General features: G+C 36.8%; 1 protein-coding gene across 1 annotated transcript in view; it reads left to right on the forward strand.

Moving 5' to 3' along the window:
* LOC140137251 (ATP-binding cassette sub-family C member 4-like) overlaps window positions 1-25324 on the forward strand; it is a 108571-nt gene that overhangs the window by 58651 nt on the left and 24596 nt on the right. Inside the window, 3 exon segments of the mRNA XM_072158898.1 lie at window positions 610-765; window positions 1868-1957; window positions 16580-16752. Coding sequence (XP_072014999.1) covers window positions 610-765; window positions 1868-1957; window positions 16580-16752 — 419 coding nt within the window.

Below are 25324 nucleotides of genomic sequence, written 5' to 3' on the forward strand. Positions count from 1 at the left end.
TAGACAGTTTGGTAGTGATGTAGGTGCATACTTTGCTGGTTTCAGAATTGAATCACATGCTAACCTAATTCCACAGAGTGTATACACAGGGCGATTTGTCAGCACACCTGTAGCACAACTGCATTAAAGCACAAATATCACTTCCAAACTTGTGGTGAAACAAAGTGTAGTCAGAGATAGAGGAGAGCCACAGACAGTGGGATGGATCCAGAGTAAAGAGAAAAACAGACAGAAAGAGACAGAGTTGGAATTGGGGAAAGAGAAAGAGATGTGCCAACAGCATGACCGGTTTTGTAGCAAATTTGTGATTTTTTCTTCTCCAATTTTGTGAATGTAACAGAAGATTTTCAATTGCTAGGTTTTTATTTCCAGCGGTAAATATTTCTGTCACCTGTCACTTGGTGGTTTCTAATGGCGGCACCCATGGCCACCTGAGGAATTCTTTTATTGAAATTGATCAATTTGATGCTACTGACTGATAGAAAGTGGGAGGAGCGAGAGGGAGAAGTGAACTATCAGATAGTGACATGAACCCTAAATTTGTATGCATAAGATTATGCCTATGCCTGTACATATTGTAGTTTTTACAACTTTTCCTATTCTCTATAGATTGGAGTGGTAGGGAGAACAGGGGCTGGCAAGAGCAGTTTAATCACAGCTCTATTCCGATTGGCTGAACCTCATGGTGCTGTATTAATAGATGGAATACAAACCAGTAAATTAGGACTTCATGACCTGAGAAAGAAGCTGTCAATCATACCACAGGTAAGTGGAGCTTAATTACATCTTAATTTTGATTGGCTGATGGCCCGGGGGTGCCACTCATATACCATTGCATGTTGTCATCACTGACCAGACACTTTTATTTTTCACCCAAAACACTGACATGCCCAAGGGCTGAAAGGTAACCCTTACCACTGACCTGCTATGCAAAAAGGATACCCAAATCACTGACCACAGCCATGGTGCAAACAAAGGTACCCATATCACTGACCTTACATGTCCCAATGACCCTTTTCACTGACGAAGGTAGAAAGCAATATTTACCTAGTGTATTTCCAATCCCTTTACATACAATTTCTGTTATAATATGAAATAGCCTGGAATATCATCCTTAACACAAAATTGTGGTCATACACAACAAACAAGCTGCAATCATAGTCTCTACGCCCGTCTCTACGCAGCCCGCTCGGCAGCATGCACAAACATCACCGAGTTTTAATCATGGTACAAGACCGGGCACAAGACTAATATATTACACTTACAGACCCGGAAGTAAGAAGTTGTTTACTATCAGGAATGAAAACAGCGGCTGACGTCAAATGCTGGACTTTGATTTTTCATGAACCCAAAACGCCGACATATCTATTGTAAAAAAGGTACCCTTTTTTCCAGAAAACACCAAAATTGAGACCCTTTTCGCGTCCCGCTCTGGACGTGGCCTATGCTTAAAAAGATACCCTTTTACCGCTTGAAATTTTGGTCGGTGATGACTTCATTGACGGTTCAACTGGCACCCCCGGGGCTGATGGTCATGGTGCTGTATTAATAGACATAATACAGACCAGTAGGTAAGGACTTTGTGATCTCGGAAAGAAACTGTCAATCATACCACAGGTAGGTGGAACTTAATCATATCTTTAATTTGATTGGTTGAGCAATGTCACAAGAAGGCAGAACTTTATCCAAACTCCAGTCGAGATATATTTGAAATTAAAAATTCAACTTTGGAATAAGGAATAATTTGCAAATTGTATATTTTTCAAAACAAAGTCAGAAATGGTACACATTCTAAATTAGGTATATTTTTCATTACATATTTTGTTTTATAAAATAACCAATTCTATTTTCAACTTTGTCTACCCAGGACCCAGTCTTATTCACTGGTACACTGCGATATAATTTGGACCCATTTGGTGAACATAACGATACAAGTCTATGGAAGGCACTTGAAGAGGTAAGAATTGACAGCTAACAGAGCCCCTGATTGATTAATTCCTTGATGTAATCATCTGAGTAACCAATCAGAGCTTTTAGATCTTTGCACTGTGCATGTAAAGCCTGTGCATTAGAAGAACTGGCTGAGCTCCCTAACCACTTCGAAAACGTGATTTTATATGATTGATTCCAGTATTGCATGCAAAGTACAAAATGATATCAAAAATAAACCAGCTGATGAGATATTCAATACATGGGAAATTTGGTAATTACAGTTGTCATGCATACAGTATGACAGATATAGTTGTGTCTGTAGCAGGCATTTGGGCAAATTACCATCAAGGATTGAGTAACATATGAGTAAGGGAATAAACCAAAAGAGTGATGAATGGGTATTGTACTGAAGGCCTATAGATAGGCTTAGAGAGAAAACATAATCTCGCTTTTCTGCCGTGAATCTCGCTTTTAGTGCTTTTCTCGCTTTTAAAAGATTCATTTCTACCACGAAAATCTATTTCTGTGGCGAAAGGTTGCAGAATTCGACAACCATTGCAACTAAAAAAGCTTAAGTTTGACCTGATTTTCCAGCCTGAATGTACAAAAGCGGTCCATTTTCTGGCACATTCAAGCAACAACACAAGTAATATTCTTTATTTACTACTCAAACCTTGCAGTATATTGACCTTTTAAGCTGATTTATGAGGACAAAATTTGTGTATTTTTGATAGTCCAGTCTGCAATTTCTATGCTTTGTTTTGGTATCACTCAGGGGTATGGAGTCAATGAAATACTGCCCTCACTCAATTTTTTTACCTTTTTTGATTTTCGCCAATTTTTGGGCATAAATCTCGCTTTTTCTCGCATTTTGAAGTTGCCATCTCGCATTTTTGGTCAAAAAATTGCGTTTTTTCTCTAAGCCTACCTATAGATAATAACATCACTGCTCTTCTCCATCTGACTCTTTATTTAGCTCAGTTGGTAGAGCTTCAGTCCGGTGATCTGAAGGTCCAAGGTTCAAATCGTGGATGGTCAGTGAAATTTTTCGCTGGCTGTCATTTATGTATGTGGAGACTTGTGTTAAAATCTTTCTCATAAGTGATGAAGCCCTTTAAGGGAATCTAGTCAACAGAAGATATGGTTTAAATAATTATGTCAATTATGTATCCTGTATAATACTGCATTGATGTAATTTTGACCCACTGCAAGTTTCATTGCAGTTTGGGAGGGGTCAGCTTTCTAACTGTATTAGTTACCTTTAGAGGACTTCATCAGTCTGTTGGTGTGTTCCCTAATAATTACCAACATTTCTAGTTTGGAGTGATGATATGAGATAACTATATTGCCTTCCATATCTCAGAATGAAATGTAGATCCACAAATATACCAATTGGTGATGGGTGATGAAATTGGGAAATTTGATAATGCGGTTGTCAAGCAAACTAGAAAGAGAGGAAAGCTGTGTCTCTGACAGATATTTTGAGGTTATTGCTATTCAGGGATTTAGTAACATTAATAACAAGAATAAGTACAAATTTTCCTTAGGATTTTTTCTTCACAATAAGCTCCAAAATGAAATCTAAATCCATCAATATACAAGTTGATGTGTGAAGGAAGACTTGGGAAATTATGTAATTGTGGTTGTCATGCAAGCTGCATGTAGCAGGGGAGGACAGCTGTGTCTCAGGCAAATATTTGAGGATGTTGCTATTCACAGATTACGAAATATTGCTAGCAGGAATACATGTAAGTTCCAACATTCCTGGACTTGAGCCATGATGTATATGATGACAATTTAGTCTTACATGCAAGCTCCAAAATGAAATCTAGATCTAAATACCAGTTTGTGATGTGTAAGGAAACATTGATAACAGAAATAAGTATCAACATGCCTGGACTTTAGCCATAATGTATTTTATTATTTTTTTATTTATAACATTCGGCCGAAGCCAGGCTAACCCCAATAGTGCTCAGAGGCTACTAAATTTAAGGGATGCCATCCGGATATGATGGGACAGGGATATGGGAAGAGGTCCGATTTTAGATGCAGGAGGAAAACCGGAGCACCCAGAGAAAAACCTGCGAAGGACGAGCATGGATCGGCAACAAAACTCACATGTGGCGCCGCGGGGAATTGAACCCCGGCCACAGTGGTGAGAAGCGAGTGAGAAGACCACTACACTAACCCGCCCTCCCCATTATGTATAATGACAATAGTCATTATGTATAATGACAATAGTCTTATGTGTAGACCCAAAAATGAAATCTAGATCTATAAATATGCCGGTTTGCTGTGTGAAGACTTTGGGAAATTTAGCAATTATAGTCATCACACAGAGCAGAAGGACATGTGAGATTTTGCTATTCAGGGGCTAGAAAAACATTGATTATACTTAGTTCAACCATGTAAAAAAGAGATAAGATATCTTCCATGGTTCAACTTATCAATGGCAAGCCTGACTCAAATAAGAAATGACCCACCACTAATTGCACCAGAATCCATTTGACATGCATCCATTTTCTAAAAGCTCATACAATAACATATCAAAATCAAAAAGAAAATCCAAGTAGTGGAACAGTGCCTAATTTGCATAAATTCAAAGTGGCTGCTTATGCAGGGGTGAAATTTCAAAGTTTGTCAAATTTGGTTATAATCTAGTTATAAACCAATGTATTAAAATGACTGCTTGTAAGAATTCAAATTTTTTAATAAATTGGCTCTTAACAGGAATTTTACACATAAAAAATGCCCTTAATAAATAATTTTGCTCTAAATAAATAATTTTGCCCTAAATAGATAAATTTGCCCTTAATAAATACTTTTTTAACAATTTTAGTATATTTCAGTTATAATACCTACCCTTGATTAATCCAATGATGATGATGATGATAATAACTCAATGTTTTAAATTGCCTTCTTTGGTGTGGTTTCATCAGATTGTGTTACATTTATTTAGGTATGGAGAAGCTGACAGTTCAGAAATTGAGAACTTGATTTATGTGATAGTTTAAAGAGCCATTCAGCATGCAGCTTGTCTGACATCTTCAATATCTTGATGTTAGCAATTTTGTCACCCTTGAACCTGTTCAGAAATAGTGTGGAGATATGTAGCTATATGTTAAAAAAAGGCCGAATGTCATCTGGAGGTCAAATTGCAAATTGCTACATATATTTTATATTATATTATATTATATTATATTATATTATATTATATTATATTATATTATATTATATTATATTGTATTATATTATATTTATATATTTTTATTTTACTTATTACCACTATTGTAATACTATGGAGTGGACATACTCTGTTTTTATTGGATACACAAAGATATGTGAATAAAATTATAATTATATTAAATTTAATTGACTGAAACCATGTGGATGAAGAAAATAGTCAGTTACTAAAATTGTATATAAACACATCCAAAAAAGAAAGTCCCCACTACTTTGGGTAGTCGTAGCTACCAGAATTCTTTACACATGCATATCACTTTTGAAGTTAATTTTGCTGAAAGTAATGGCTACTCAATTTAGTAGTGGGGACTTTGTTTTTTTGATGTAATTATCCTGGATTGATTACATGCACTGGTGTCATCAACCTAATGATGAAAGCTATTCAGTTGACAAGCATGATATATGGCCAATAACACTAATTGTTTGGATAAATTGAAATATGAAACGCATTTGGTTATCTCTCATGATAGATTGCTTCAACACTTTGGTTGTTTTTGGCTGTTCCATCTTGCACCCTCTGACATGAATGGGAAGCTGTTGCCCTCAATGGGAGAAATCGCAAAGCATGACACAAAATAAATACCATTTGGTGAAGCAATTCCACAGGGAATCAACTTCCAATAATTGTAAAAGAAAAGTTAAAATGGTATTTATGCAGAAAAAAATGACTGGAACTGAAAGGTCATGTAAAACCAAAAGGGATTTTGTGATGCTGTCCCCTTTGACAGATGTGAGAAATGGGTAAATGCAATAGATGGAACAACCCCAGCAGTAAGTAGGAAGCAATTTAGCACAAATTGATCATTTTGTGTTTTGAAGCAGCAACATGGCTGTATGTGTAGGCTATCGCAGAATCCCATGTAAAACATCATGCTATGTGGGAATGGTAGTGGTTTTATACACGATTTTATCAATTTGTAGTAAACAAGTAACAATTAGTGGGCAATATATTAATGAGACAATTCAGTGTGAAGGTGAGGTTAATGATACAAGATGTCACATGGAATGCCCAATCAACTGTACCTGTGCCTTAGATGATGTCACCATAACCAGTAATTGCACAGATGGAAGTGTGTTTGTGACCCAAGTGTTGTATCCATTTGACGATGTAAATAGTCTCAGCTGGGCTGGCAGTACTTTACACAGTATAAATCCATTCGCATTTGCAAGATTTGCATCCTCATTACAAACATTGGATCTAAGTGATAATGCATTACATGAGATACAGCCTGGTGTGTTTGAAGGATTGGCAAGTGTGCAGGGCCTAACCTTGCATAACAATGAATTAAGTGAGATACAGCATGGTGTGTTTGCAGGAATGGTAAATCTGGAGTGGTTGAACCTTAACAACAATTCATTATGTGAGGTACTGCCTGGTGTATTTGAAGGATTGGCAAGTCTGGAGGGTTTATACCTGGATAGCAGTGTATTACATGAGATACAGCCAGGTGTGTTTGCAGGACTGGCAAGTCTGGAGTGGTTAACTATGAAGAGCAATGCATTGCAAGAGATACATCCTGGGGTGTTTGAAGGACTGGCAAGTCTGACGGTGTTAAGCCTATCGCACAATGTAATATGTGAGATACAGCCCAATGTGTTTGAAGGACTGGCAAATCTGCAGTTTTTAAGCCTGTCTCACAATGCATTACATGAGATACAGCCCAATGTGTTTGAAGGAATGGTGAGTCTAAAGTATTTACACCTGTATAACAATTCAATACACAAGATAGCACTGAATGCCTTTGGATCATTGAGAAGCTTACAAATACTGGCGTTATCCAACAATGACTTAATCTCTCTCCATCCTGACATGTTTGAATACCAAACCAGGCTTGAAGATCTGGCTCTGGATCATAACCAACTTCATCATCTTCCAGAAAACATTTTCTATAGCCTCACTCATTTGAAGTATTTAAACCTGTCTTTCAACAGTTTGAATCAAATTCCAATTCTATCAAAGTGTACCTCTTTACGAACAGTTAACTTGAAAGAAAACACACTGCTATGGATGCATAGTGATGTGTTGGCGGGTTAGATAAAACTGTTAAATTGTTAGTTACTACATCTGCAATTTGCTGTTATGCACCATCTGTTCAGTGTATAAGTGATGAGCCACCTTCTCCATTCCTAACATGTGACCGTATGTTGACCTTTGACATCCTCCGTATTGTTATGTGGTTTATGAGTGTCTTTGGCATTCTTGGAAATATAATTGCTCTTTGCAAAGGATTTAAGCATATGCAGGAAAGTAAGAAAGTCCAGTTTCTTCTCATCACAAATCTCTCAATATCAGATCTCATAATGTGTATCTATCTGATCATTTTGCTTTCAGCAGATATGTATTACAAGGATTTTTTCCCAGCAAATTCTGAATCCTGGCGAAGAAGTGCATTATGTAGGTGTGCTGGTGCCTTATCTCTATTATCCAATGAGGCTTCAACTTTCTTGATAACACTGATAAGCATAGACAGGTTTCTGCGTGTAAAGTACAGGTACCCGTTTGGAAGCCGACAATTGACTACAACTTTAGCACACTTACTTATAGCTATGCTTTGGTTAGCAGCCATCATTTTGAGCATCACCTCTTTTGTATTAGCTGGAATAGATTCTAATTTGTATTCAATTTCAGAGGTTTGTGTTGGCCTCCCAATTTCAAAATTAAAGGTTTATAATGAAAGCACTGCTGCCATTGTCAAAGAATATAGTTACTATAATTTAAGCATACAGTTTCAAGACTCCATATCAATGAATACACATGTTTATAGTAAGGCATCCATGTATCTATCTATTGCCATGTTTACTGGCCTCAACCTAGTCTGTTTCGTAGTAGTAGGCTTCTGTTACATAGCTATTTTTATTGATGCTAGAAAAACTATGAGAAACTCTGGACAGTCACAGAGATCAAAGAATGAAATATGCATGGCTATGAAAATGTCTCTCCTTGTCCTTTCAGACCTATGTTGCTGGGTACCAATTGGGGTTTTATCAATTCTTGTACAGGCTGGTGCAGTTGAAGTCAGTCCTACTGCTTATGCCTGGATAGCAACATTTGTGTTACCTATCAATTCCACCCTCAATCCATTTCTGTATACATTTGCTGGGTTTTCATTTGACAGAATAAAATGCTCATCTTGTAAACATAGAAGTCGGGAAAAGAACATCCCAATGACGGAAATTGGTGGACAGAAAGATTGAAAGAGTAGATCACAACTCATAGACAAGTTTGAGGTCATGGATTGTTGTTTTTGTAGATTTTAACATGAATTAAATGTCATTCACTTTCATAGGATACTTATTGGAATTTAGTTGTAAATATGCCTTGAAAAAGGGGCCCTTAGACAGTTGTCACTTAAAAATCCATATGCACCACTTATTAGGTCAGGGATGCTAAGTGAACTATAGTGGGAATTCCAATTGAATGAATGCAGCTTTCAATAGCGTGACGATTTTTTGCGTATACTTCGTGATGTACGCTAGCGTGTGCGACTGTGCATGAGTAATGCGGAAGTGAATCCAACTATGCCAAGGTGATTGGTTAGCACTGTATCCAAGGTCATGCGTTCGCGTTGTAGTTTGAAATACGCGATATACGATCGCGGTTGGATCGGGTACAGCTGTTGAAAGCTGTGTTCATTCAATTGGAATTCCTACTATAATTGTATTATTATCTTTATAATTTCACCAGTCATATTTGCCAATGTCAAATTTAGAAAAATTAGTATATCAGTTTTCACATATCTGAACTCTTCATATTATTGTGATGTATGTATACACCAAAGAAGATCTTTTACACTTCCCACAATTCCATTTCAATTTTCTGCACTGATTTGCTATCAAGTGCAAAATGGGTCGATAGTATACAAATATTAACTGTCTATGAGTGTGATGGTCGAAATATAATCACAAGGTGAAAGATGGATTGTTCCATTCCACGAGCCGGAACAATACATCTTTCACCGAGTGATTATATTTCGACCATTACACGAGTTTAAGACAGTTAATATTTGTTTTATATCACTCATACATAAATTATATTACTAAAATACTATTTAAGGTAGGAAATACATTTTTTCATCAACGTAACACCATGTTTTGCTGTGATATACTTCACATTTTGGGGTCCACCCATAACTAAATCGGCGAAGTCTAAGAGTAAGCGCGCTTGGCGCAGGCGCACTCTGGCAGAGCACATGATGGTAAAGACTATCACACAGAGAGGCTGATGGTAAAAACGATAAATGGTAATCAACCAATGAACTGTCTGGAATTTATGTATGAGTGATATAATAACAAAAAGTACCTCAATGAACAGAGCACATCCAGATCTTGCAAAATATGTTTATTTCTTGACTATCATGTGCCATGTTACAAAGGATTCTGGGAAGTTTGAGATATCTACTCTGGTACAACACTATTTTATTGAATTATCCAATTATTTAGTAGAATAATAGAATTTGAAAGTTAATTGTAGTCTAGTATTAACTGTATCTTTATAATCTATGTAGTTTGTAACTGTTATTATACATGTATCACTTTTGATTTCGATTATACTTTTTGTAATTGTAAATAAATTATGCATGATTCTGAGTAAGCAATAAAACTTATCCTGAAACATGTGAAAATGCGACATTATTTCAGCAGCACATACCTGTATTTTGTGTATAGCCATTTGTACTACCAACCCCTGCCAATGCAGTTGAGCTTTGCTGTGGTTGTGTCAGTTGCCTTGATTCCATTTGAAATTTGCCCATCCCCTGTGGAAGATTTAAGAACAGTCTTCCACAGAGGGAGTATGAGTTAAAAATAGAATAAAAATTGGGTGACTTCCACTTGAAATACTCACTCCAGTTGTGGAAGATATAGGTAAAGTTATATACAGGGGGAGTGTAGGTTTCAAAATAATTAACCATAGCCAACTTAATTTCATAAACATACTCCCTCTATGGAAAACTTGTCTTAAATCTTCCACAGGGGGAGTGTGGAATTCCAATGGAATAGACCATTTGGTTTACACTTTCCTCTGTATCTGCAGGTGTGACCAGTCTAAGAAATCCTGATCTAGTCAACTTTAATTCTCGTCTTCAGTCATGTCTTGATCTCAATAAATCTCAAAATTGATGTAATTTCCACATCATAATTCATTTGTCACTAAATCATCTTTCAAACCCATGTTTCTGTATGAAGAAGTAGGACATTTATTCAACTATGTCATTACATAGCTTCAGTTTCACGTTTTCCTGATAGCAATTTGTCTTTAGAGACCATTTCTGTCCATGTGTTATTTCTATGGCTGTAATTGCTATGTGTCATCAAGTGTCATTTGTGTCATCAAGATAAATCAACAACAGGATAGCTACATGGATCTTTTTAGATGCACTTTTATCCAGACAGACAAATATGTACTTAAGATTCTCTCAATGATTTCATGATATTATCATCCTCTTTTCAAAAGATTTCCACAAAAAAAAGCTTATTTTCAAAATTTCAGTTGATTTGGACATTGAATTTGCAAATTACGCATAAATTACGAATATTTACAGCGCCCCATAGTCTACTGTGTTGTAATTTCAGGCTGTTGACAGCCCAAAACTACAAATTGGATGATATCTTTGTCAAATATGCAAGATAGCTTATTCACATAATCATGATGTCCTAGATTTTATGTGGGATTTTATATATTATAAAAAATCTTGGTATAATATAAAATCCTTTTTTGGAGAGTACAAGTTTGGGGACGAGGCTGTGGAACACAAATTCCCTTTAAAAGGTACAACAGCAATTCTAGCATATTGCAAGGTAGAATATATGGTCATATAGCAAATATAAAAAACGTTATGAATGACACACATCTACACATGGATCTGAATCAATCTGAATTCATGTGGTATTGTGGGAATGGCTGTAAAATAGGGGACATAATATGGTGTGATATGGTCTTTCATCACAGTGGATTAAAGCCTTTCCCATCATGCATTTCATAATGTTGTATCAAAAAACTTGGTATGTTAGATAACATTATGTAAGGGAAAACAAAACATAACAAAATTACAAATATAATTGCATGGTGTGGCATTACACCTGTATCATATACTCCTATGAACATAGTGGGCTTGTTCAGACGATCGCAAGTTTAAGTCATCAGTAACTATTTTCAACGGAAACTTGATGATGTACAAATTTTTCACCCTGATGTGGTGGTAACGTCAATGCGCATTTTATTGGGCGCTTCCTAAAATCGCCAGCGTTTGGTCAAAGCGCTGCACACACACTTAAAGAAACTGCTTCGCGGTGTGAGCACGGCAATTGGAGAATCGCAATCAGAGTGAATTGAGCCAGTTCTACTTCAGTATGATATGTTAATCCTTGGTTATTAGTTTTACATTGCATTATGGGAAGACATTCTTGATGTCCCTCTGTTCATAAAGAAACCTCATTGGTCTCATGTTTTTATTCAGTTCTGCAGGCAGAATTAGGTGAAGCTAAACACAGCTTATAAAACTTTACCATTTATGCATTAAATAGTGTAACAAATGTTGACAACTTGATGAAAACAATGATTTATTTGTCAAGTTTCAATTTAAACTAGATCATATAATCTGTTTTTCTTATTGTTATTGTCCAGAAGATATATGTAAGAAGTTAGATACGGGCTTATGTTACAGGTTTCAAAGATGATTTGGAGACTAAAACTCTCACTTTGATTGTATTTTGCCCTATATATCTGCGATAAGAAACTGCTTTGCTTTCCTGTCTGTTCCGGAGACCTACAACACTGTTTCACGTGCATGAAATATCACCAATCTGCAACTACCAATGATCCTTGACATTTTCATGCAAGAAATTTTGTATTTTGCAATTAAAGACTGAGTAACTGGAGAATTTAAGAATTTGTAACAATGCTATGCTACAAAAATGAGTTTTCTTTCTCAATTTTGAAACTTTCAGGCTGTGAAAATATTGATGTTTACATTACTGGAGTATGGATATAATCGGCAAATTGGTTCAAAGTAGTGTGACAGTAAAAGCAAGAAAGAAACTTGGCTTGATTCCCCTTGCCTCAAAATAGGCTGACAAAATCAATTAAATTTATCATTTTTATCTTATTTTAGACCTATATCAACAAGTTATTATCAAATAAGTGAGTGCAAATTTTGTACTTTTTTGCTTTTGTGAGTGCTTTGCCCAATATCCACCGTAATGCACGGCCGTCAAAAAGGAATAGTAAAGATTTTTGCTTAGGACCCGGTAAGCTGGCAATCAAAAGCCTCCCCGGCCCCCATATTATTTAATTTATACTATTACTTGCTAAAACTTTAATGGCCCATTATGATGGTGATAATTTGTTCTTCATTACATAGCCATACATAGCAGATGGTACCTATAGCCTCAAACTAGAACTGCTGTGGATCAGATGATATGAAATATTGACCTCTTGACCCCAAATTGACCTAAGGTTAATTTGGTCCCAGAGGCTGGATGAACCTTTGGTAATTATATGGATCATGGTTAAGCAGCTGTACATTAGCTCTAAGGTATAATTAATCATATCCACATGGTGGTTAAAATCTTAAGATTTTTGATAATCTTAAGATTTCCCCTGTTCTACCAAAGAAATTCAAACTGTGGGTCTTCAGCGCAACAGTAGAGTCTGTTATAATATATGGATGCTTAGTGCAGTGTACAACCTCAACTGGAAACAGCACATAAGTAACAAAGAGCTGTATGGAGATCTTCCAAGACTCTCTCAGAGAAGATCAGAGAAAGGAGGATACGCTTCGCTGGACACCGCTTCAGGAGGAAGAGTGAACCTGTAGCATGGAGCAAGAAACACAGGTCTCTATACTTAGATGTGCTCAAGCAGAAAACTGGAAGCTTCTACCGCAGCTTCAGACCTGGGAACTGTGATGCAGACAAGAGGACATGGAGAGCTGCTGTGGTTTGGGGAAACCATCCCAAATAAGCAAGCAAGCATGCAAGATTTCACCAGGTGTATGAGCATATGAGACTGGGTGATGCATTCATGATTTCATAGCACTGATACTGCACCAAGTCAATTCTGAAAGGATGTTTTAAACATTGATTCTTGAAATTACAAAAAATACTTCATTGATACTTAGTTTCAACTTGAGTTTAATTGCAACATTAGTGCTTTTACTTTTGGGTACAAGGCAATGGTGGCAACAAGCTACTCATGTATGTGTGTGTACGCAATGCGAGATTATGGTAGCACATGCAATTCAAAGCTGTGATACACATCCACATCACTATCAAACTTGAGATAATAAACATCTCAAAAAAAGTAACTAACCCCCTTTAAATAATGGCCATTATTCAAAAAGGGGCTATTGTATTACAAATCTGTAAAATGCGTTGGAAGCAGAATTTATTTCTGCGCATTTTGACACCTCCTTTGATACGATAGCCCAGAAAACAATAAAACACCGGTGCAGGTCCAGATTTGAAAGTTGCACTTACATACAAATTTTCACAATACAAAAACACTCAGATATCATTACACCACAGATTTCCTTCCATTACAATGAATACAAAATCAATACAATTTACTGCAACTTTCAAATCTTGGGTTACATTGATTTAAATGTATGCTGTGATGTCAATATTTAGTCAATTGCTACAAATGAGGTGTCGAAATAAATTCTGCTTCCAGTGCATTTTTCAGATTTGTAATACAATTTTTGAATAATGGTCATTATTTAAGGGGGGTTAGTTATTTTTTTTGAGATGTTTATGGACTATATTCATGATTTTGGCAGAAAACGCTTAATAATTATCACATCTTCTACTATTTTGCTAAGAAACAAGAAAACAATTCACAAAACACTATACAGTATCATATTGCCCATTTGCAACATGCTAATTTGCATATTTGCATACTTAATTTAAGTACTTTTTGCTTCTCATTTTGCCAAATCAAATCTGTGGCAATTAATACCAAACTCAAGTGTTATTGTCCAATGTTAACTTTATCCACAAGTGACCTGGTTTAGGTGCAATAGCCAGTTTGGATATAATTAAGTGTTTTATACCAAAGTCTGTGAAATCTTGAGATGTATGGGTTCATATGAACATCACTTGTAAATGAACCTTGTAACACATATTTAAGCTGGTGATGAGCAGACTGTGTCTACTCACAAACTTTCTGCCATGAGTACATTGAACCATCATACTTCCATGATTGAACTTATCATAGCAGAATAAAAATGTGTGATAAAAATAGTCCTGATTAGAAAGTGAAGATTTCACTCATTAAAGATGTACTGATTTCCAGATGGTATTAGGACTTGGTATTAATGACATCCATGATTATTACTAACAGTGTGGAGGACATGATTAAATACACCTAAGGCTGTGTGGTAAAACATGCCATTGCATCAGATAAAATTGGCCTGCATCTTCATGACTACTCCTGATTCAGAAAATTCAAGAAATAATGTTTTTAATTTTTGTGGTAGTGCATAGCAGAATTTTGGAGAATATTGACTGTATTCTGTTACAGTCTTTAACAGCAGCTGTGAAAATTCAGGCAAAATCTGTCTGCTTCATGAGAAAGCTTTCTGAAGTAGTTTAATTTAATCGGACTGCTTCATCAGAATCTGCATTTGAGGTTAAGGTTAGGGTTAAGTGCAGAAACTGAGATGATCTAATCAGATTTATAGTTTGAGTTATATCTTTTCCTCTGACTGTTTGAGTCAGGTTCAAAAACAAAACTGAAAATAAGTGAGACAATTTCTTGAAGGATTATCAACAATTTACTAAACCAGAACTGGTGCAACTGATGTAACCGAGTACTCGGGTACATTTTCGGAAAGTAGCCCAATTTTCCCTCAATGTAATAAAAAATTTAGGGACATTTTCCACGCACACACAGCACTGACACACTTTGTGGTTAGAACCTTGTTTTGAGATGACTGGGCGATCAGAGAATCATGAGACATGATAAATGTCATCATATTGGCCTATAATTGTTGATAATTTGGTGGTAAAGTGGACAAAACATTTTGTGTAGAAAATCTCAGGTATCGTTACGCATTCGGCCGACAGCCGAACCCGGATTGTTTTTTTTTGGATAAATTCATGTTTATACACATGAATTATTTTGAATTAGAGAACAAGGGATCAAACACTTTAGCTCTAGATGGCAGCATATCATTTATTTTTACCGGTGTTCATTAACTAAGTGAAAGAGGTCGGCATACAGTGTTATAGCTGACAGTGCAGTGCAGTACAGTCAACATATTTCACTGTTAAAAAATTTATATGCTGCCATCTAGAGCTAAAGTTATCCCTTGTACGCTAGTTCAAAAATAATTTGAAGTTATTTAAAGCTGAATAAAGATTTGGCTGTCTGCTGAACTCATGACCATATAAAAGTCTTTTAAACCCAATTTTTTTTAGTAGGTAAAACATACATACAAATTTAGACTGCAAAGGAGATTAGATTCAACCTACCATGTTAGGTTTAGTAAAAGAATTAATCTCAATTAATCTGGGAACAAATCCCTAAGCTTACAAGGATGCAGCATATAAAAATAGAGGAAATCTGAAGCTTAGTGGATTCACAAGCACAGATGATATTAATTAATATATAAATTAGAGAAATAAAAAAAATGTTGTAAGTTTGTGGTGTCATCATTCATCACGGGTGTAACTGACCCTCCCATACTAATCTAAGGTTTACTTATAAATTAACAGATTTGTCATTAGTGATATGTCATCTTGTTATACTTAGTCAAATATAATTCTTGACTGTTTTAAATGAAAAATTGACCCACATACAATGTGAAGTTTGAATCTGGTTGATTGAGTTCCTTGAAGTGCAGGACACTTGGTCAAGAAAGGATGATGAGAACTAGAACAGGTATCAAAGTCACAAATTGTCACTAAAGTATTGAGTGTAAGACCAGGACAGAATGTAATAAACCAATTTTAAATTATCCAAACCCCAAAGGTAGACCATATCCTGGTTTACAATGGGATCAGTGGTGGATCCACAAGGAATGGGGGAAAATCCCCCAGTCAGAGATCTTGCCCCCTATAACAACCAAAATATGAAAAATTTTCAATTTTTGTGGCAATTTTGCAGAAACATTATGATTTTTGACCTCACTGAAATTTGAAATTCACTCCCCCATGCCCCCAATGTTAAATTGCACACTAAGTACCAAGAAGTTCATCAATGAACAACCCGAATAGATGTCAAATGTCTTATTTACCTTCAAAAAATTCTAGGAAAGATTGAAATGTGCACACCTTTGTATGAATGAAAAATCCAATTGAAAACCCAAAACCAAAATGTACCAACATTTTCTGCAAAATTGATACCATTAATTTAAAAGAAAACAAAATTCTTCAAATATTGTGTTTTTCTTCTTCTCATATATAGGTGCAACTAAACCAGGTAGTGCAAGAGTCTTCAGAGAAACTGGAGATGGATGTCGGAGAGGGTGGATCAAATTTCTCTGTGGGTCAACGTCAGCTTATCTGTTTAGCTAGAGCCATCTTAAAACACAATCGTATCTTAATCTTGGATGAGGCTACTGCAAATGTGGACCCAAGGTATGCATGTCTGTTTGTGTATTATGTTTGTCAATGATAGTCTTGCCACTATTAAAACAATGTTTAAAAAGTTGTTTCAAAATGACTAGTCATTTAAGCAAGTCACCTGAACAGCCCCTGAACAAACGTTTTAAACAGTGTGGCATCTTGTCAAGTTAATGAAGTTGAACTCTTTTCATTGCAATGTTGATATCTTGGGGATAAATTGATTCAAAAGGATTCTATTTGCTGTCTTTTAGTATGTTTGAACTGAATATTAACATTGAAGAAAAAAAGACAACAAATTGAGTTTAACAAAATATTTCTTGACCCAATTTATCCTAAACTTCTGCTCAGTTTATAAATCATGTGCCGGATTTTCCATTGGGCCAGATGGGCTCGGGCCCAAGGCCCTCAAATTTTAGGGCCCCAAAATGGCCCTGAGCATATTCCTTTTTAGCCCGAAAACATCTTGTTTTTGGCCAAAATTGGGTAAAATTGCAATTGCCCTTTGCGTACCAAAATTCACCTTCATTTGGGCTATATTTGTCTGAATTTAATAATTTTTGCATGCTTCCCGTGCACAAATATCCAAGTAAAACCTATGCTCATCTCCCCGCTGCCACTATCAATCTTATACCTACACCAAAACTGGGCACTTGAGTGCGTTTCGGGGCCTGGCCCAGGGCCTCCAAAAAGGTAAATCCAGCTCTGTATAAATTATGGCAAAGGCAATTTGTTTGCTTATTTGTCATGATGAGACAGTTTAGTTCTGATTAAAGTTGCCTTGGAGCTTAATTGCACACTTTTAGTAACAATTGCTTTTCAAATTAGTACAAGAAAGCCAGAGTTTGCTTTGGAATTCAATTTTAAGCTTTGAATCAAAAACCCGGACAAGAACTAGGCCAATTAATCCATCCCCTATTTAAAACCTACGGCCCTTACCTTAAGCCCGGGCCTTAAGCTAGAAAAGAGATACAAATTATGGTATTAACAGGTATCAAACTATCATTTTGTGCTCCTATATAGTTGTTTTGGTAGTCTAGTAGTCAAAGGAAATCACCTAATGTGTACATATGCTATTGTCATTACAGCAAGCTGGATTTAGTGTAAAATATTAAAAGCATCCTTTTAAGGGAAAAATATCAAATTGTAATCTACTCCGGGAATCTACCCTAGCCCTATTAGTGCAAGAGTTGTTTTTATGAGAAATCCAGACATATCTAATGAGGTAAAAGTACAGCTACTCATATCTGATTCTTATACTTATCATCATATCTGACATATGATATAAGATGTCCACTTAGATATCACTGACTTAAGGTCCCTTCATACTACACTGTAATTGCTTTGCGCTGCGGTACAGTGCCGTACTGCAAAATACTGCATTACGGTATCGCAATAGAGTTAAATACATTTTAACTTGGAAATGCGTCGAGTTGCGGCAAAAAGTAATCGATATATCGGCAACGCACCACGCCACCGCAAAGCAATTGCGACATAGTATGAACTGACCTTTAGGATGGGGAAGGGGTGGCAAAGGATGGGGATAGCTCTCGGCTCCGGGGGATGTCTTGCCCCCGCTCTCATGATGGCCGCCATGATTTTTAGGCATTTCTTGAATGTTGCTTTGCCTACTTACTGGTTCTATGGTTCTCAAGTTCAGAATTGTAGACTAGTCAGCAGCATAGCCAAGATGAGGGGGGAAAAAGGGGGAGAGCTTCCCCCTGTGAGAAGTCTTTCCCCTCTCTTGCCCCTATGTGGGGTGCTGGCCACCCTGATTTTTAAGATTTTAGGCCTTTTATGATAATTTTTGTCAAACTTTTCCACCCTTGAAAGATGTTTTGTATCCCTTCTGAAAAAGACACTAGTATATTGGTGGCATAAGTAGTCAGGTGTCATATATCTTCATTAGGCCAATGCTGTAATAACATCTTGTAAAATATTTAGGCCTAAACATTACTGTCATAAGAGATCCATTCTTTCTGCATCTGATAGCATGAACCTATGAAATTAGATTTATAAAGATATCATGATGAGAGTAGTCAGTAGGTAGGAATAACAACATGAAGCCAGTTTTGAGTGGATACTGACTGCTAGTAAACTAAGCATATCCCGCTCAGTCAATCAATTCAATGTTTGCCAATCTTAAAGGGATATACACTCATTTTGCCAGCAAAAGCTGCAGAATGGATTTAAGTTATGACATCCTTATTAAAAACTAAATAAAAACCAAACTTTAGAGCTTTTCTCACCAAAAGTTTTACTTACCATGCTTACATGTTCAATTAAAGGGCAAGGTGACAATACAAAACAAGGTCTTTGAAAAAACTGCCTGAGCTGGGGCATATGGGATGCAGAAAAATTTGCCACGGTCTTATCGCGCAATAAAAATTAATTTATACTCTACATACTTCTCGCGATAAAACATTTAGCATGAGGTAAGTGTTGCTGTTTGAAAGTTATATGTAGTTAATTTCTTTACCTAAGTATAAAAATTACAGATTCATGTAAAATGTCTCATTTTGTCTTTAATACATGGCTTTCAACAGTAGCAGGCTATGTTAGCACATCTATGACGCTAACAAAGATGCCAAAATCTGAATTTTGATGATTTTTAATGATCGTGCTTTATAACGCTGACGATGTAGACTCTTATGCATGTCAAATAAATTTTGATTTTCGAGTGATGTAAATCAAATTTCATGATATAAAACCTACAAGCAATAAAATTAACATTTCAGCGAATCTGCAAACCATACTCTAAATATCACGATTAAAATTTGACATAAAGTTCAGATAAAGAAGATTCTAATCCCTTTTTAGGACGTGTGGATCTCCCTCATTTCTGATGAAGTCTCATGTTCACTGGGCTCTAATATCCCTCGCTGGTTAGCCAGCTCGGGAAAAAGAATTGCCTATTTCTATTTAAAGGTTGTAACTAAAAACAGTTTTGAGTCATTTTTTTTTTCAACTTGATTCATACTTTCATGTGACACCAATTCCATAATTCTACATGTGGTCCCAATTTCAAGTTTTTATTTTGACCGAACACAAACCGCCTCAAATAGATAAATAAGGCTGGAAAAATTAGAGCTGTGGCTGATTTGTCTGACAGAGTATTGCCCTGTGGATAAGCATCTATCCTCACTATCATCCCAGTCTGGTGAAATCATCATATAGGCCAACTAAACACTTGGGATAGAGCACATTTACACCAGCCATTAGAACTAGCTCAAGATAGAGGTAATCTACTTCACCACTGATGTAATGTATTAGTTGTGATGTACAGGGTCCATGGATTTATGTGCGGTGAAATCCCGCGATGAGACATGAAATTTCCCTTGTACTGCACAGATTTGTCAACATAATTTGCCATTTTGCTGCACGAATTGCTATTTTTTTCACGTAAATCATTGGTCTCTGATGATGTATCATACAGAGATCCCTAAAGAATGGTTATCAGAAGTGAGCATGTGTAGTTGGATCTGTGTGATGAAGGAGTGAGATACAGGTGTCTGCAGGGTCAGTGGGGAGATGACCCGACTGGGCAGGAGGATGAGTCCAAAATGAGGTCAAGTTGTCAGATATGGATAAGCACAAATATAGGTCATATAAGTCATGTAAATGCTGTAATAATGTCCAAGGGAACAGGTAATTTTACACAATCAAAAATAGTACAAAGAGATGAATAATCAGATGATATGTCCTGGGAGATCTGGAGTGAAGCTCCCAGTGAGTGGCTTCATGTTTTATGGCAATGTAATGTTTGGAAATTTTGATTTTGATCGTTTGGCAATCCACGGGTTGCAGTCCCTGCAGTTTTGTACTCAGAAATAAGTATACTGGCAACATATACACCAATCCGAAGCGTTTACTGTATTTGGCCCTCTATTGACGGCAACACAGATGTACCAGAGCGGAGATTTAATTCAGTAATTCAATACTCATGATTGTGTATTGAATATCACTGTTGTGTACAATTCCGGGTACAATTCTGTATAGCACACAATAAAATAATGGATGGAACCCCCGACCTCGGGACACCGCAGTTTTACATCGGGGACACCGCAGTAATGGCGAAGTCGGATAGGTGTATATATACCTTGCATGTCTGATCACTTCCCTGATCTGATGCAAGTGCAATAGAATTGGGAAATTTAGAGCAAAAGTTTTAAAACTCCCACTTTGGATACTTTGTATGGTAGGGAGCTGAGTCAGATGGCCAATAGAGGTACAGGGGTTTTCGAATTATAAACTTCAATATAGAAGTAACTTGTTTTCAAATTAGTTTTTTAACCTTGGGTGTACTTTTGCACCCCATTTTGAAAGTTCTGGTGCAATTCATCTGATTCTGATGATGCAAGGCAAATTGAAGTGCAGTCTCAGACAATCAACACATTAAGTTAGTACAATGTGGTATCGCAATTTTGCACCACACTTTTTAAGTTGTATCGCAACAGGCAAATTTTGGGGTGCAAGTTGCACTGTGATAGGGATTATTTCAAACGCTGGAAATAACACACAGCAAGCTAAAATAGCAGGTCTAAGAAGCTGCAGAGGAAGCGGGAAAGGATCATCATCAGAGCAGCCCATCACATGTAGTCTATGTTAGCAATCCCCGGGAGTTGGGGTCACTAACCAATTGTCTTGCTGTGCACCCGTATTCAAGAAACATGTCAAAAATGGGTCTATTTCATTTTTCACCACACAGTAGCCTTGACATCTTTTTGAAAAGGGGGTACTTTTTCAGAAGGTAGTGCGTTTAGAGGTCATTAACAGCTAAATCCTTCAACGTTTAGGGTTAGATACTTTGCTGGTTGACTTGGAAGTAGAAAATAAATGGTGAAATTGGCCTAATTTAATGTTTTATGTAAGAAAATTTTTATTTTGTTTCTTCATATGGTTTCTCTTTATCTTCTGCAGGAGATACTGAAAGTTTAAACTAAAGCCTGATATTAACTTAATGCCATTAGCTATTACATATTACTTAATCTTGGGGTATAAGATTGAGTGCAGTACGCCATTTAGGGTGCATCTCAGAGGTTATTGGATGGATGTGGGTATAGCACTTTTGTGCGAGAGTGATCCCCGGGGCAAACCCCTCCTGGCATTTACTGCTCAAACTACCACCACCCTGCCTTTGGCCATACCCAATTTGCCTGCCAATGATGAACCAGCCTTGTGGAGCCAGAATAAATCTGGGTTTATAGTATGACCCATCTTCTGTCTGATGAGAAGTGGGTCAAATTGACCATCTTAAGGTATCTGTACTTTGCTGCCTGTATGTTAAAGTGATCAGGATTCTTAGAACAAGTGTTTTGATAGTACTTGTAGATGGCTACTCATCATACTCCATTTGTAGCACAGATCTATACAGATATGTCAAGCCCAAAGGTATTAACACTTCACTGTTTGATCTATATACCAGCCCCTGTAATTTTAAATTTGCATTAAAGGTCCGTGACCCGATCGACAGCATCATCCCCGATTTTTTTCATTGTTGATGAGGTTTTGGTATCACATAATAGATACTATTTTTCTCATTACTATCCTGAAATTTGACGCCCAAGTCGATGTATTTCGGAGAAATCATGAATCACAGCGGTTTTTACAGGTATACCAGTTTGTAAACAATAAAAATTTCTTCGGAGCATGGGAAGAGAAAAAAGCGAACTACGCTAAGTGTAGTCTCGCGGCCAGACTGTATGTGGCTATCACGAGGATCGACGAGTGTCAGACCGACGCAAACTGGCTGTGTAGGAGACTACGCTAAGTGCTGAGGAGACGGTCCGCCGATATAATTAAAACAATTCCTTGATTATTTCAGTTGGTGAAATAGCTCAATTGGCTAGCGCGCCGTTCTTTTACCCAAGAGGTACCCGGTTCAAAACCCGGTATCGGAAGGTTTTTTTTCTCTCCATTTTAACCCAAACTTTTTATATTAATTTGAAATGTACATATTGCAAGGGGAAATATATTTTGTTTCCTTTTTTCTGAAACGGTGCGAAAAAACAAAAAAAACAAAATATTTTCCGCTCAATACGGGCCGGCATTGCAGCATGTCAGCATTCGTCATCTGAACGGGAATTGTTGTTGTTGCATGCCTACCCAGAATGCAATTCACGTATACAAGGTATTGGATTGCAAATTTGGCTATTTATTCACATTTACGCTGAAAATGCTCTCGCTTTTTTCACAAAGCAGCATAAAGGGGAGATATTTGATATTATTATGTAATTTTAAAGACAATCCATATCCAAAACCAATAGGGTTACCCCCTTTAAAAACTACTTTCTCTCTCACAAACACACTATTTATATTTAAGACTTTTGAAAATCTATTACTTATGTTTGTAAAATTATTTTGGTTGATGATGCCATTTTGGGTGTACTGCTCTTAACTGAAAACCCACGCATATTGCTGAAAAGGTATCCAAAACCGTGGCACATCCCCATACACCTTCAACCAGGGAAAAAACGCTCCGGGATGAAACAATGTCAGATTAATTACTATATTAAATTACTTTTAACTAATTAAATCAAAATCATCGTATTACAAATTATCCTTGTCTACCTTATTTCTGTTTCCAAATCAAAAAATCCTTAAAAATAAATTTGTTGGATAAATATATGATTCAATTAGAGGTTAATCCTTGACTAAAATCTGGAAATTGTTAGGAATTTGATTAAAAATAGGAAATTCTGCAATGCTGTAAATTCCTGAAACCTTAATTGTCTATTTAATTGTTAGTGTTAACTAGGGTCATACTCATTGGGCCTGTTTTTTAAAACTTTTTGACAGTTCTTTTACAAGAATTTAACTGTTGTATACATCTAACAGAAAATTTGTGGACTTTGGGTTTTCCTCCTGCAATTTCAATCAGACCTCTTCCCATATTGGGCTATTCCAGTTAAAATCCATATGCCCCCTTATACTCTTATAGATAGAAGACATGACCTGAATCCTCCACACATGGGGTGTAGATTTCAAATTGTACCAACCATTCAAGCAAAGTATTCTGGCTAGAAGACTTTGATTCAGTTAACCCCATTTGAAATTCACACTCCCTGTGTGTGAGATTAAGGTCATGTCTTCCATAGGGTGTATGGATTTCAACTGGAATAGTCCATTCCTGTCCCTTGTCCAATTCAACTTGTTGTGTTACAGCGGCATTAAATTGCACTTCACAACAGCGCCTTGAGATACACTTGGTGGATATAAGTAATACCTTTATAAATCCCTGTGTTAATATTTTAAATTTTATAAGACAGGTGATGTGTTTTCAAGCTCAGGAAAAAATGCCTTGGTTTAGTTAGGTTTTTGCTCTTAAGTGAAGTTTTGATCCTTTTATGGGCTATTTCAGTTCAAATCCATGCACTCCTATGGAAAACATGACCTTAATCTTCCACAAAGGGGGTGCAGATTTCAAATAGAATTACTCATTCAGGTAACCCTATTTGAAAGTCACATCCCCTGTGTGGAGATTAAGGCCATGTTTTACATACAGGGTGTTTTAAACTGTAAGGGTAAAGCCTAATTCATTCTGTTTTTCTTTTTCTAGATCTTAACGGACAGGCTTGTAGCCAGGGCTTTTTATATGTGGTGTGGATTTTTAAAAGGCTGACTTTTTGAGCGCGAAGTGTGGGGTCCTAAGGCTCATTCAGATAGAACTGGCTCAGCTCCTCTGATCAAGATGCCCTCGAATAGTGCTCTGAGAAGCAGCCGTCAGTGGTGACTGGAGTGCAATTACCAGGGTTGGTTTGTTACACCCAGCACCAAACGATAGAGACAAAATTGTGAGGCTCAGCAGTTTGCACTCCTCCCCTTCCTAAGGCTATGGATGTTACAAAGTGTGAGGTCACAAATAAGCTCTACTTAACTTGATAGAGTGTAAACTTGGCATTGAAATACAGGTGTTAATTAAGTCATGACAAGGTCTTGGCTTAGAGCTGATGATAATCATTGGAAGACAAAATCTTGTCAATACAGGCAAATTGAATCAGGGTTATCACATCAACTCTAGCTATGGATTGCCAGTGGCAATGTTGGGAAGGGGCAAGGGGGTCACGAACGAACACTGGGATGGGCAGGGTGTAACAAAGGGGTGTCAGTGACTACTTGGGAAAAAATAGGTTTCTGGTAAAAGCAATAATGATATAATAAGGCAATAATGTTAAAATAAACCCCTTTTCATCTGGGGCATCTGGGAAGGCAAGAGTTCTGACTGGGGTATTTCTCCCCCATGGTGCCAGCATGGTTCGGTGCTGGATGTAACAAACCAACCCTGGCAATCATGTTTCCCAGGTCTGTTTCTGTCAACTGGGAAAAATGTACAACTTAAAATGCCTGGGAAATCAGGGAGGTGCCACAAATGAGGGCATTTTTAAAGCATTACGTTGGAAAAATTTCTGTGATGAAAATACATAGGAAAATGGTTCATACATTAATCAAACAATAACCTTTGGTCATGTAGTTAGTGTTGCTGCAAGAAACAGAAGCAGTGTATATGGAGACTTTTTTGTATATTTTTGTTCTTCAAAGTGTAATTAGCCTTGAGGGAGCTAAAGAACTTTACCATCTCACCAATGAG

The sequence above is a fragment of the Amphiura filiformis genome, chromosome 17 (genome assembly GCF_039555335.1).
Source record: "Amphiura filiformis chromosome 17, Afil_fr2py, whole genome shotgun sequence".
Classification (NCBI taxonomy): Eukaryota; Metazoa; Echinodermata; class Ophiuroidea; order Amphilepidida; family Amphiuridae; genus Amphiura; species Amphiura filiformis.